The sequence below is a fragment of the Ahaetulla prasina genome, chromosome 16 (genome assembly GCF_028640845.1).
Source record: "Ahaetulla prasina isolate Xishuangbanna chromosome 16, ASM2864084v1, whole genome shotgun sequence".
Taxonomy (NCBI): Eukaryota; Metazoa; Chordata; class Lepidosauria; order Squamata; family Colubridae; genus Ahaetulla; species Ahaetulla prasina.
Window position 1 is genome coordinate 2,715,293 of NC_080554.1, and position 12,751 is coordinate 2,728,043.

General features: G+C 45.5%; 1 protein-coding gene across 5 annotated transcripts in view; it reads right to left on the reverse strand.

Moving 5' to 3' along the window:
- Positions 1 to 12,751, reverse strand: part of LMX1B (LIM homeobox transcription factor 1 beta) — a 162,270-nt gene that overhangs the window by 14,674 nt on the left and 134,845 nt on the right. For all 5 annotated transcript variants that reach the window (XR_009152311.1, XM_058159487.1, XM_058159486.1 and 2 more), the window contains exons 3-6: positions 6,278 to 6,510; positions 5,152 to 5,330; positions 3,414 to 3,491; positions 3,260 to 3,326 (exon numbers count right to left, since the gene is read on the reverse strand). Coding sequence is in view for 4 of the 5 variants with exons in the window: in XM_058159487.1 (XP_058015470.1) it covers positions 3,260 to 3,326; positions 3,414 to 3,491; positions 5,152 to 5,330; positions 6,278 to 6,510 (557 nt within the window). In the remaining variant the exon portion in view is untranslated. The remainder of the gene's footprint in view (positions 1 to 3,259; positions 3,327 to 3,413; positions 3,492 to 5,151; positions 5,331 to 6,277; positions 6,511 to 12,751) is intronic.

Sequence of the window (12,751 nt, forward strand, 5' to 3'; positions counted from 1 at the left end):
GGGCAAGAGTGAATAAGGAAAGGCAGTGAGATTGCAGATTGGAGGGAGAAGTCTGTACAGAATAACCAATAGAAAACAATATTTGTAGCTCTGGGTTGAGCTGTGGGGGTCCCTGGTGCTCTCGGAGCTTGGTTGTTTTCTTGCAGATGTTTCATGACCCAACTAGGGAACATCTTCAGTGCTAGAAGGGAGTGGGGTTTGCAGAATGAAGGAGGGGGAGAAAGGGAAGAGGAGGAGAAAGAGAGGAGGAAGGGAAGAGGAAGAGGAAGGGAGAAGGAGGAGAAAGAGAGAAGGAGGAGGAATGTGGGGTCCTTGGTGCCCTCTGAGCTTGGTTGTTTTCTTGCAGATGTTTCATGACCCAACCAGGAAAGATAATCAGTGCTGGAAGGGAGTGAGGTTTGCAGAATGAAGGAGGAGGAGAAAGGGAAGAGGAGGAGAAAGAGAAGAGGAAGAGGAAGGGAAGAGGAAGAGGAAGAGAAAGGGAGAAGGAGGAGAAAGAGAGAAGGAGGAGGAATGTGGGGTCCTTGGTGCCCTCTGAACTTGGTTGTTTTCTTGCAGATGTTTCATGACCCAACTAGGGAACATCATCAGTGCTGGAAGGGAGTGAGGTTTCCAGAATGAAAGAGGAGGAGAAAGGGAAGAGGAGGAGAAAGGGAGGAGGAGGAGAAAGAGAGGAGGAGGAGGAGGAGGAGGAGGAGGAGGAGGAGGAGGAGGAAGATGACAGTGGGGTCCTTGGTGCCCTTTGAGCTCGGTTGTTTTCTTGCAGATGTTTCATGACCCAACTAGGGAACATCATCAATGCTAAAAGGGAGTGAAGTCTGCAGAGTGGAGGAGGAGGAGGAAGAGGAAGAGAAGAGGAAGAGGGGGATCTGTGGGGTCCTTGGTGCTCACTAAGCTTGGTTGTTTTCTTGCCAACATTTCACTACTCAACTAGGAATCATCATCAGTGTGAAGGGGTGTGGGGTTAGCTCCCTGTTTACATTCGGTAGCTTGCCTTGAAACCAGCGCCCATCAACCAATAAATAGATAAACGGGGATTAACACCAGGCAAACAAATCAGGCAGAAAACAATACTCTGATCAAGGAACTGATCAGAGCTTCATCACAGCTTCATCAACACTGGCAGCACAAACAACTGCGTACAAACAAAGAGCAAACCGCAGCACTGATGATGTTACCTAGTTGGGTCGTGAAACGTCTGCAAGAAAACAACCCAGCTCAGAGACCACCAAGGATGGCGCAATGAACCCAATGCTCGCGCAGGGACCACCTGTCACTAAATAATGTCCAATGTCTTTGGGCCACTTGTCGCTAAACAAGGACAAGGCAGCCCACTTCATTCTGGTGGAATATAACGAAAGTCATTTCTCTTTAGAAAGGAAGTTCCCTAGGCAGACTCCCCTTTCCTTAGCTTCAGCAAAGCGCTGAGATTTAGAATCTGGATTTGATTTGATCCCGCGGAGAATCTTTTCTAACCTCCCCCTTCCCCTCCCCCCTCGCCCCCTAATCTCTTTCAACCCCATCCGAGGGTTATTTGAAGGCAGTGATTCATTTCTGCTAGGAATGGAAAGAGGAGAAGTTGCCCGATCCAGTTCTTTCGACTCCACTCCCACGAGGCCTGGCACCAGCCGACTCCCTCTCACGTTGAGCAATGCCCGTCTGACGAGGGCTGCTGTGTCTCTCATCCCTATGCAAGGGGTTTGGTGTTGCGTCCTCACTCGGAGGATTTTGCAAGCTGGGTAGGTGCCAGAGGCCCTGGGTTTGTCCAGTCGCAGCTGTGGCACTTTGCCAGCCCTGCCTGACTGGCGCCCGATGGTGCCAGTGTGGCCCAAAGCAGACAGGGGTGAACCGAATGCCAATTATTAGCAGGGTGCAAGAGTTGGACATGTGCCAAGGCATATAGTCTCCAAAAACTAGCTACCTTCCCTTTGGAAGTCCAAGCCCAAGGTTTATTTTGGTGGAACACACAGAATGGGGGCAATTATGCTGCTTTTAAAACAACTGGCAACCCCTGGGCATTTGCAGCCCTGATATCCATTCCCTTCCACCCTCCAGTGGTGGGATTCAAGTAATTTAACCACCGGTTCTCTGCCCTAATGATTTCTTCCAACCACCAGTTCCCCAAACTGCTCAGAAAGTTAACAACCGCTTCTCCCGAAGTGGTGCAAAGTGGTTGAATCCCACCGCTTCCCAACTCCCTGCAAGGGTGTCTTATATTTCCCCAAATTTAATACACAGTTGCCAAAAAAATTGGCAGCACAGCTTCCTATTATTTTGAAACGGGAAATGCACGGAATCCTAAAGTAGGTTAACTTTCTGTAGCGGGATGTGAGACAGGAGGAAGAGCTACTTATCAGTTGCTGGCTGCGGGGCAAGCTATGAGGAGCAAACTCCGCACTCCCTACTACCCTGTTTCCTTGAAAATAAGACCTCCCCTGATAATAAGCCCAATCGGGCTTTTGAGCGCAAGCGCTAAAATAAGCCTCCCCCCAAAAAATAAGCCCCCCTCCCAAAATATTTAAACGCATGCGTAGCCGGTCCCCGCCATTTCCTCTGGTTAGGGAGACAGAGCTGGAAATCAGGTACGACGGGAAGAGGAGCCTCATCTTTCTCCATGCCCCCCCCAAAATAATAAGACCTCCCCAAAAATAGGGCCAAGCATTTATTTTCGGGGAAATACGGCATACATCTGGCAGGAAAGAAAGAAAGAAAGAGAAAGAAAGTGAGAGAGTGAGAGAGAGAGAGAGAGAGAAAGAAAGAAAGAAAGAAAGAAAGAAAGAAAGAAAGAAAGAAAGAAAGAAAGAAAAGCAACTCAGGAGATAGATAAACAACTGTCTTGCTCCATGTGTCCCAAAATAATAAGACCTCACCGAAAATAAGGCCAAGCACTTATTTCGGGGTTCAAAAAAATATAAGACAGGGTCTTATTTTCGGGAAAACATGGGTAGCACTGATGATGTTACGTGGTTGGGTCATGAAACGTCTACAAGGAAGCATCCTCCTTCTCCTCCTCCTCCTCCTCCTCCTCCTCCTCCTCCTCCTCCTCCTCCTCTCCACAAACCCCTTCAACGCCACGTTTCCATTCCCTTCTAGCGCGGATGATGTTCCCTAGTTGGGTCGTGAAACTTCGGCAAGAAAGCCACCGCGCACAGAAAGCAACCAAAAGACCCCACGGTTCAACCCGGAGCTACGGATATTCTCTTTTATCGATAAATGACCAATCCTAAACTTTCCAAGCCAGTTGAAGGGATGGCTTTACCTTGGCCGAGCCGCTGGGAGTTTTGCTGCTCCTGCTGCTGCTGATGCCGTCGCGCCAATTTTTTCATCTGCGAAAGGAAAGAGAGTCAAAATCAGCACGGGGTCCTCTGGTTCTCCTCCTCTGTTGAGGCGCCGTTGCTTGGGCTGGGCCTTACCTTTGCTCTTTGATTCTGAAACCAGACTTGGACTACTCGGACGCTGAGCCCGGTTTCAGCCGCCAGAGTCTCCCTTACCTACAAGAAAGACCAAATACAGAAAACCAAGTTTGCCACACGATCCTCCAAAATCCCTCTATTTAATCCACGGGTGAAATCCAGCAGGTACTGACAGGTTCTGGCGAACCGGTAGCGGAAATTTTGAGCAGTTCAGAGAACTGGCAAGTATCACCTCTGGCAGGTCCCAGAGTGGGGTGGGAATGGGGATTTTGCAGTATCCTTCCCCTGGAGTGGGGAGGGAATGGGGATTTTGCAGTATCCTTCCCCCAGGAGTGGGGAGGGAATGGGGATTTTGCAGTATCCTTCCCCCAGGAGTGGGGAGGGAATGGGGATTTTGCAGTATCCTTCCCCCAGGAGTGGGGAGGGAATGGGGATTTTGCAGTATCCTTCCCCCAGGAGTGGGGAGGGAATGGGGATTTTGCAGTATCCTTCCCGCAGGAGTGGGGAGGGAATGGGGATTTTGCAGTATCCTTCCCCCAGGAGTGGGGAGGGAATGGAGATTTTGCAATATCCTTCCTCTGTCACGCCCACCAAACCACACCACGCCCACCAAGCCACACCCACAGAACCGATAGTAAACAAATTTGAATTTCACCACTGATTTAATCCATCTAGCAAGGTTTAATCCCGGTTTCCAAGAAATTATATAGGCGTGCAAAGATTCAACCCTGAGTGTTGCAGCAAGCTTCTACACAACCCTTAATTTCCCAGAGTACAGGCAGTCCTTGCCTTAGGAACAGAACACAGCCCGCCATTTCTGTTGCTACGTGAAATAGCTGCTAAGCAGGTTTTGCCCCGTTCGCTTGCCACCGTTAAGTGAATCACTGCCATCGTTAAGTTAGCCACACGGTCGTTAAGTGAACCCAGCTTTGCTGGTCAGAAGGTCACAAAAGGGGATCGCGTGACCCCGAGACACTGCAACCTTCACAAGTATGGGTCAGTTACTACGCGCCTGAATTTAGAAGCACATAACCGCGGGGATGGTGACTGGGTGGGCGTGGCCAACTTCCTTTTTTAAAAAAACTTTGAAAGGCATTTTTTCTACAGTCTCTTTGGCTGAAGAGGTTGTAAAAAAATGCTTTTAAAAGGCTCTGATGATCCCAGCTGAGTTGCCTAACCGTCAGAGGCTTTTCTTTTCTTTTAAAAGCATTTTTTTTTGGCCTTTAAATGAAAAAAAAAAAAGCCTCTGACGATAAGGCAACTCAGCTGGGATCGCCAGAGGAGCCTTTTAAAAGCATTTTTTCTACAGCCGAATTTTTCTTTCTTCGGCCGAAGAGGTTGTAGAAAAAATGCTCTTAAAAGGCTCTGAAGATCCCAGCTGAGCCGCACAATCGGCAGAGGCTTTTTTAAAAAAAAAAAACTTTTAAAAGCATTTTTTCGGCCGAAGAAAAAATGCTTTTAAAAGTAAAAAAAACAAAACAAAAAACCACTCTGATGATCGCATGGCTCAGCTGGGCATGGTGGGTGGGGCTGGCAGGGATTTTTGCTACCGGTTTTCCGAACCACCCACCGCCATCGCTTCCGGATCGGACGATCCGGTCCAACCGGGAGCATTTCACCCCTGAGGGTAAATTACCTCAATCGTGCCTGGGATGGAGTTAAGAATCTTCTGCGGGCCAAGAGTAACTGTACCAATGGTTAATAGCAAATAGTTGGCGTGATCAAAGGAGAAACTTACCTTCCTACAAGGCTTGGAAGATACTTCAAAGGAGGCTTTGAACGCCCTTCTCTGCTGTGTTGTGAGGATCGTCCGTGGCCTTTTAGGTCTTCGTGGGTCTTTTCCGTCATCGCCCCCTTTCCCGGGGGTTATCTGCCCTTTAGCCGGCTTGATGTCCCCGTCCTCATCTTCGCTTTTCACTGTCGATATATCATGCAAATAACAGCAGAGCTAAGAAACTACGCTCGGCTTGGTTAAATGACATCTCCTGGTTTATACCTCACGCTGGACCTAACCGTGCGAGGCTAACGGTAACAAGAGTTGGAAGAAGGGACCCTTGGAGGTCATCTAGCCCAACCCCCTGCTCGCCCAGGAGACCCGGATTAGGGATTCGAACCGCCGAACTGCCGGCCTTTCTGATCGACAAGCTCAGCGTCTTAGCCACCGAGCCACCTAGTCAGGTTTATAAACTACAGTTGCTGGATTTATCTATCCCTTCTATTTTTTTGTTTTTTTAAAAAATTAGACCAGTGCAAAAAAAAAAAAAAAGGAGCGGAAATAGCTGTTAACCCTACGGTAAGGATGCCAGTCAATTTTTGCACTCTACTGAGCAAAGATTGATTAAACACTCTTTGACAGCGGACTTCGCAGTTGTACCCAGAGCTACCGATGGAGGGCTGGACTGGAGGACCTCTGGTGTCCCTTCCAACTCTATTATTCCGTTCTGTTATTCTTCCTACGATCACGTGCATCCACCCCACCAAACTCAAAGACAGTCCGGAATGGTAGAAGATCTGCCGTGGGCAGGACTAGAAGACCTCCAAGGTCCCTTCCACCCAGTGGTGGGATTCAAAGAGTTTAACAACCGGTTCTCTGCCCTAATGATTTCTTCCAACAACTAGTTTCGCCAGACTGCTCAGAAAGTTAACCACCGGTTCTTAGCGAACCGGCTGAATCCCACCACTGCATCCACACCTAAGTTCTACATTCTCCTAAAAAATTGGATCGTTAGAAATGTTAATAAGAAGAATCCTGAACTCAGATTTAGACAAAGGGTCCAGCATCCTGCATCACCCAGGGCCCAACCAGATACCTTTTGGAAGCTCCACCAAGCAAGGGTGGGCCCGTTTCAGAAGGGGACCCTCACCTGAATCGGAGTCATCTGGACTGACGGAGCTGAGCAGGTCTTTCTCCTTCTCGTAGTCGCTTTTGCAAAGGAGCTGGCCTTCCTTCAAGACGAACTCGTCCCCTTTCCTCAGCTGCCGCTCGCAGACGCAGCAGCAGAAGCAGCCCAGGTGGTAAACGCACTCCAGCGCCCGCATGACAAACTCCGTGGGGGCGATTTTTTCCATGCACCCACTGCATTTGGCAGCAAACAACCTGTGAGAGAGAGAGAGACGTGTTCAGGTGGTTCTGCACCAGGGGAGGACAAAATGCACCCCATTCCTGAGGGCATAAGATGGAATAGAATAGAGTAGAGTAGAGTAGAGTAGAGTAGAGTAGAGTAGAGTAGAGTAGAGTAGAGTAGAGTAGAGTAGAATAAAATTCTTTATTGGCCGAGTGTGATTGGACACACAAGGAATTTGTCTTTGGTGCATATGCTCTCAGTGTACATAAAAAGACAAGATACATTCGTTAAGAATCAAAAGAATAGAATAGAATAGAATAGAATAGAATAGAATAGGAGTGGAGTGGGAGGGGTGGGGAGGGGAGTAGAGTAGAGTAGAGTAGAGTAGAGTAGAGTAGAGTAGAGTAGAGTAGAGTAGAGTAGAACAGAATAGAAATAGAAATAGAAATAGAATAGAATAGAATAGAATAGAATAGAATAGACTAGAATAGGAGTGGAGTGGGGGAGAGGGGGGGAGGGGAGGGGAGGGGAGGGGAGGGGAGGGGAGGGGAGGGGAGTAGAGTAGAGTAGAGTAGAGTAGAGTAGAGTAGAGTAGAGTAGAGTAGAGTAGAGTAGAGTAGAGTAGAGTAGAGAATTCTTTATTGGCCAAGAGTGATTGGACACACAAGGAATTTGTCTTTGGTGCATATGCTCTCAGTGTACATAAAAAGACAATATGCATTCTTTAAGAATCAAAAGAATAGAATAGAATAGAATTAGAATAGAATAGAATAGAATAGAATAGAATAGAATAGAATAGAATTCTTTATTGGCCAAGCGTGATTGGACACACAAGGAATTTGTCTTTGGTGCATAAGCTCTCAGTGTACATAAAGGAAAAGATACCTTCATCAAGAATCACAGGGTACAACAATGATAGTTATAGGGTACAAATAAGCAATCTAGAATAGAATAGAATAGAATAGAATAGAAATTAGGAATAGAATAGAATAGAATAGAATAGAATAGAATAGAATAGAATAGAATAGAATAGAAATGAAATATGGGATGGGATAGGATAGGATAGGATAGGATAGGATAGGATAGGATAGAAATTAGGAATAGAAATTAGGAATAGAATAGGATAGAATAGAAATATGGAAAGAATAGAATAGAATAGAATAGAATAGAATAGAATAGAATTCTTTATTGGCCAAGTGTGATTGGACACACAAGGAATTTGTCTTGGTGCAGATGTTCCAGGTGTACATAAAAGAAAGATCAACTGATGGCTAATCCTTGCTAGCAAATCTTCTAGGCATGAGCTCAACTAGCCACAATTCTAGGCTTGCCACCGGCCGATATTGAAAGGATTTATTAATTTTATAGGCCACGCCGAGTTGGGATGGAGTTGGGCAGCCTTTTCATTGCGCAATAAACAAAACAACTTATTTCACTGGGGGTGGGGGAGGGGGAATCTAAAATCGGCCAGGAAGAAAAGAAGAAACAGCCCAGTGATGAAGAGACCGGACAGCCCATCTGCCAGAAATGGTATAAGGTCTCTTGCTTGAGCAGGGGGCTGGACTAGAAGACCTCCAAAGCCCCTTCCAGCCCTAGGATTTCAGGTTCTAAGTCCTGGGGGAAAAAAATTAGCTTGTCTCTGGCTGTTCCCATATGACCCATGTGCCGGGAATGCCCCCAGCAGCACAAGAGCGTCCTTGGCATTGTTGCCACTGGTTGGCAGTGCCAGGATTCAAGCCATCTGGCCACAGTTCTATCATGTCATTGATTTATTGCCTTCTGGTTCCTTATCTTGCTTTTCAATCCATCCTGCCTCCCAATTCCTCTTCTGCGGCTGTTTGCTCTCATAATCAAGCCCTAACAACGAACCTTTACCGCCCCTGGGCTTTAATTTCCTCCTGTTTGTGGGGCAAATAGATTGTTCACGGTTGTGTCGTGTCGCTCACCCGGGTGAGATAAGCACAGTGCCTCATCGGGTTTGCCGTCCTCATTAAGCAAGGTTCAAGAGACTGGCTAAACAGGAGGAAGTTATAAAGGCAGGATAAGCTGGCTTGTTGGATGAATCTGTATCGCAAGACGTATTAATCAATCGGGGACGTTAATGGATTGAGGCCTCTTGGGTAATTAAATCATGTTTCCTCTTCTTCTTCTTTTTTGCTGTTTATCTAATATATATATATATCTTTATATCATTTACATATAAGTATATTGAACACAGTGTGACCGCCCTGGTGTTTCATCCGCCATAGGAACCAAAATGAAAGGCAAATAACATATATACAACTTACACAGTGCTAGTCTTATACTATTATTTTTGACCAACGTATTCATTCTAATACGTATATATATATATAATCATATCAAATGACCTAAATGCCAAAGCCCACTGCAACTACATAGCAAAAAAGACTCTAAGAGTTGTAAACCTAATTTTACGCAGCTTCTTTTCCAAAAAGTCTACACTACTAACCAGAGCATACAAAACATTTGCCAGACCTATTCTTGAATACAGCTCATCCGTCTGGAACCCATACCACATCTCTGACATTAATACAATCGAACGCGTCCAGAAATATTTTACTAGAAGAGTTCTTCGCTCCTCCGAAAACAACAAAATACCTTATGCCAACAGGCTTGAAATCCTGGGATTAGAAAACTTAGAACTTCGCCGACTCCGACATGACCTGTGTTTAACACACAGAATCATCTATTGCAATGTCCTTCCTGTAAAAGACTACTTCAGCTTCAATCACAATAATACAAGAGCAAACAATAGATTCAAACTTAATGTCAACCGCTTCAAACTTGATTGCAGAAAATATGACTTCTGTAACAGAGTTATTAATGCTTGGAACTCATTATCTGACTCTATAGTCTCTAATCAAAATCCCAAAATCTTCAACCAAAAACTGTCTACTATTGACCTCACCCCATTCCTAAGAGGACTATAAGGGGCGTGCATAAGAGCACAAAAGTGCCTACCGTTCCTGTCCTATTGTTCCCTTCATTATATCAAATTAATATAGTTGTTGCATACTTTTGCTTATATATATATATTTCTTTTATGATGTGTTGTTGTTTTATGTTGATGTTTGTGTATACTGTTGTGACAAAATGAAATAATAATAATAATAATAATATCTCATTTCAGGTCTAATTTTTCTGTGTTCCAACTCCCACCTCATGTTTCCAGCCATTGATAAAAACTATTCCATGTGCCACGAATAATTTTAATTCTAACGTTAGTCTACCCATTTCTGCGCATGTTAATATCTTCCTTATTATCTCCTTTTCTGACGGGGTGTTTTCACTTATCCACTGCTGTGCATACACTATTCTCGCTGCTGTTAGGATGTGTAGTATTAAGTATATTGACCCTTTATTATAGCCTTCCGTAAAAATACCTAACAGAAATAGTTCTGGCTTGAATTCTATAAGTTGTCCAACCATTTTTTTCTAGCCGCATCTGAATTTGTAACCAAAATCTCTTTGCTTTTTTACAGGTCCACCACATGTGGTAGTATGTGCCTGGTAATTGTTTCCTCTTCTCGATCACTTGTCCCCACGTTCTATTCTCCAGGCCCAGAGACAAAACTTAGGATAAGTTGATAGGAAAATGCATCCCAAAACCACGGCTGCGTGTTTCCCACTAAACAGCCAGGAATTCTCTTTCTTGTCTCTTTAATCACGATTGATTGATGACCAGAATTTCGGTCCTAAGACAGTGTTGTGGTAAGTCAAGTCGCCATGAAATCAGAACCTGGTTTTACAAACATTTTTACGGCAGCCGAAAAGCGAATCATGTGGCCATTCAGCCAATTACACAGTTGCTAAGTGAGCCCAAGTATGGGGTTGGACTAGAAGACCTCCAAGGTCCCTTTCCAACTCTGTTATTCTTTTCGGTTCGGTTCTACAGTTTGGGGACAAATTATATAAGCCTCTTGGCCCAAATGACTTTCCCACACACACACAAAAAAAAGACTACCTTAAATCTCTCCACTTCTGCTCTAAAACACAGATAAATCCCATAAAAGGATTGGCACTCATTAATCTCCCTTCTTTCCTTAACTGTTGCTGCAGATTAAAATAAAATGAAATAAATTCAATCGTTTCCCTGAACTTACTTTCTTTCTTTAAAAAAAAACCTCTTCCTATATAAACATTTCCCAGTTCCAAGCAGATCAGAAGGAAAAACACAGTCCTAAACTTTGGTTTCTCTCTCTCTCTCTCTCTCTGTGTGTGTGTGTGTGTGATTGCTAAGCTTGTAGAGAGCAATCGATGTTGTGGGGGCGGGCGGGGGGAAGAGCAACATGGGAGATGACAAGACGCTTAAGCCCGGCCTGCCAATCTTGGGGACTTTGCAAATGAAGGATCGTTTTAATTCGCCTCTCTCCAGCAAACTCTTTGGAGTCCTCGTAAATTCTGCCATCAAAGCGCCAGCAGGGGACCCACTCTGCCCTGTTCGTGTGCTGTCTTTTGGAAGTTGGACGCTAAACGGTGGGGACAATTGAGGTCCAACCCAATCTCCGTGGGCGAGGACTTCTGGCCCTTCCTTTCAAACACCCCGGTGAGATCTAGGCTTGCAAGAACATGCCAGCTTTTAACCTACAGAGCCAACCGACTTTGTAGGGACTGGATAATTCAGAGAGCAACGCTGCCTTTGGACGGCAACCTCTGCCTTGGGAGCGCAAGATATATTGGTATCATAAATGTTGCCCACTGTTCCCATCCATGAGACAAGAGGGACATAAAAGCTGCTATAATTAGCGCCGCGTAGAAACATTCCGTTGCCGTTTTGTTCTTCCTAACGGGAAGGGATTATTTTGTTCCGCAAAAGAGAATTTGCTTTCGAAGGAGTAAAGCATTCGAGGGACATTTCTCTAGGAGGACAAGTGAAGCTCTTGCCTTGATTGAGAGGCCTTCAAGATGGCCTCTCTTGAATGATGCCATCATCTCTCCGGCCACAGGCAGCCTCTGTGGCTCTCCATCCTTCAGAGCCCAAGGGAGGAAGTTAAGAAGAATCTCCATCCATTGTTATTCCGTGATTTTATTTTGTTTGTAAGTTTGGGAATGTGAAGAAGCTAAGGAAAGTTCAGAAAGGGACTGTACCTCCAAGCCCTACAAGGCTGGAAAAACAAAACAAGCTTGAGAAATTTAGAAGAACTTCTCAAATGCCCTGATCTGAAGAATCCAAAACAACAACAACAAATAAAAAACAGAAACAAAACCAGGAGCCTCTTTCATGGCGGAACATCTGAGATTGAAGGAGAACATCAACCTGATACTTGGAGTATACTGTTGTGACCAAGTAGTAATTACCAAACACAATTCAGTCCTCAACGAACTTATTTTACTAAAACAGCTGAGAATTAATTCATTCTCAGCTTAGTCCAAAACAAAATTCTTAATAACCAGTCCCTCGGCCTTATCACCAACCTTTGATGTCTTTGGCAACCTGCCAAAGGCTTTTCTTGGCAACCCCCCCCCCCAAAGTTCAAGAGACGCTGACAAGAAGCACGGAAACCAACGTTGCTTTTCTACAAAGAACCCAAAGGCTCATTGCTGCTCTTTTAAGCCTTATGGGAGGGCCAATCATCTCCTGGCCTTACTCCTGAGTCGTCCTTTTTGCTTTAGCTGCTCTTGCCTTCTGGCAGCTCTTTGCATCGTGCAATAGGAACAGACTCCTCCTGTTCCTTTGCCTCTCTGCTGTCTGTCTCTGGAGGCTCCGGAGTCCGCACATCGCTCCCAGATAGCCCTGGCCCCACCTCAGCCTCTGATGCAGAGCCCTCATCCGGGCATTCTCCTGACTCCAGGACTGGCCCATTGTCCTCCCAGCTTCCTCACTGTCCGACTCCACTGCCAGATCCACACAGGCTGCTTGCGGACCACAACATATACGGAGTTGTATAGTCTTACCTTCATTGAAGGTCTGAAGGAGTATTCACAGACAGCCCCCTCCTTAAAAGCATTCACCAGGTGTCCTCTCTGTGAAGGAATTGCTTTTGGACTAGACAGCTCTTCAAGGAGACCTTCTCCTTTTGGTAGAACCCAGGGCTGTCATGGCTCATACGTTATTCTCCACTTCATTTGCGACTTCTCTTTTACTACCTATGACAAGAAATAGTCTAACGAATCTAGTATAACGAAGAGAAGGACCAGGGATGACATGATAGCAGTCTTCCAGTACTTGAGGGGTGATTTCAGAGAAAAGGGAGGTCCACATATTCTCCAAAGCACCTGAAGGCAGGATAAGAAGCCATGGATGGATATTAA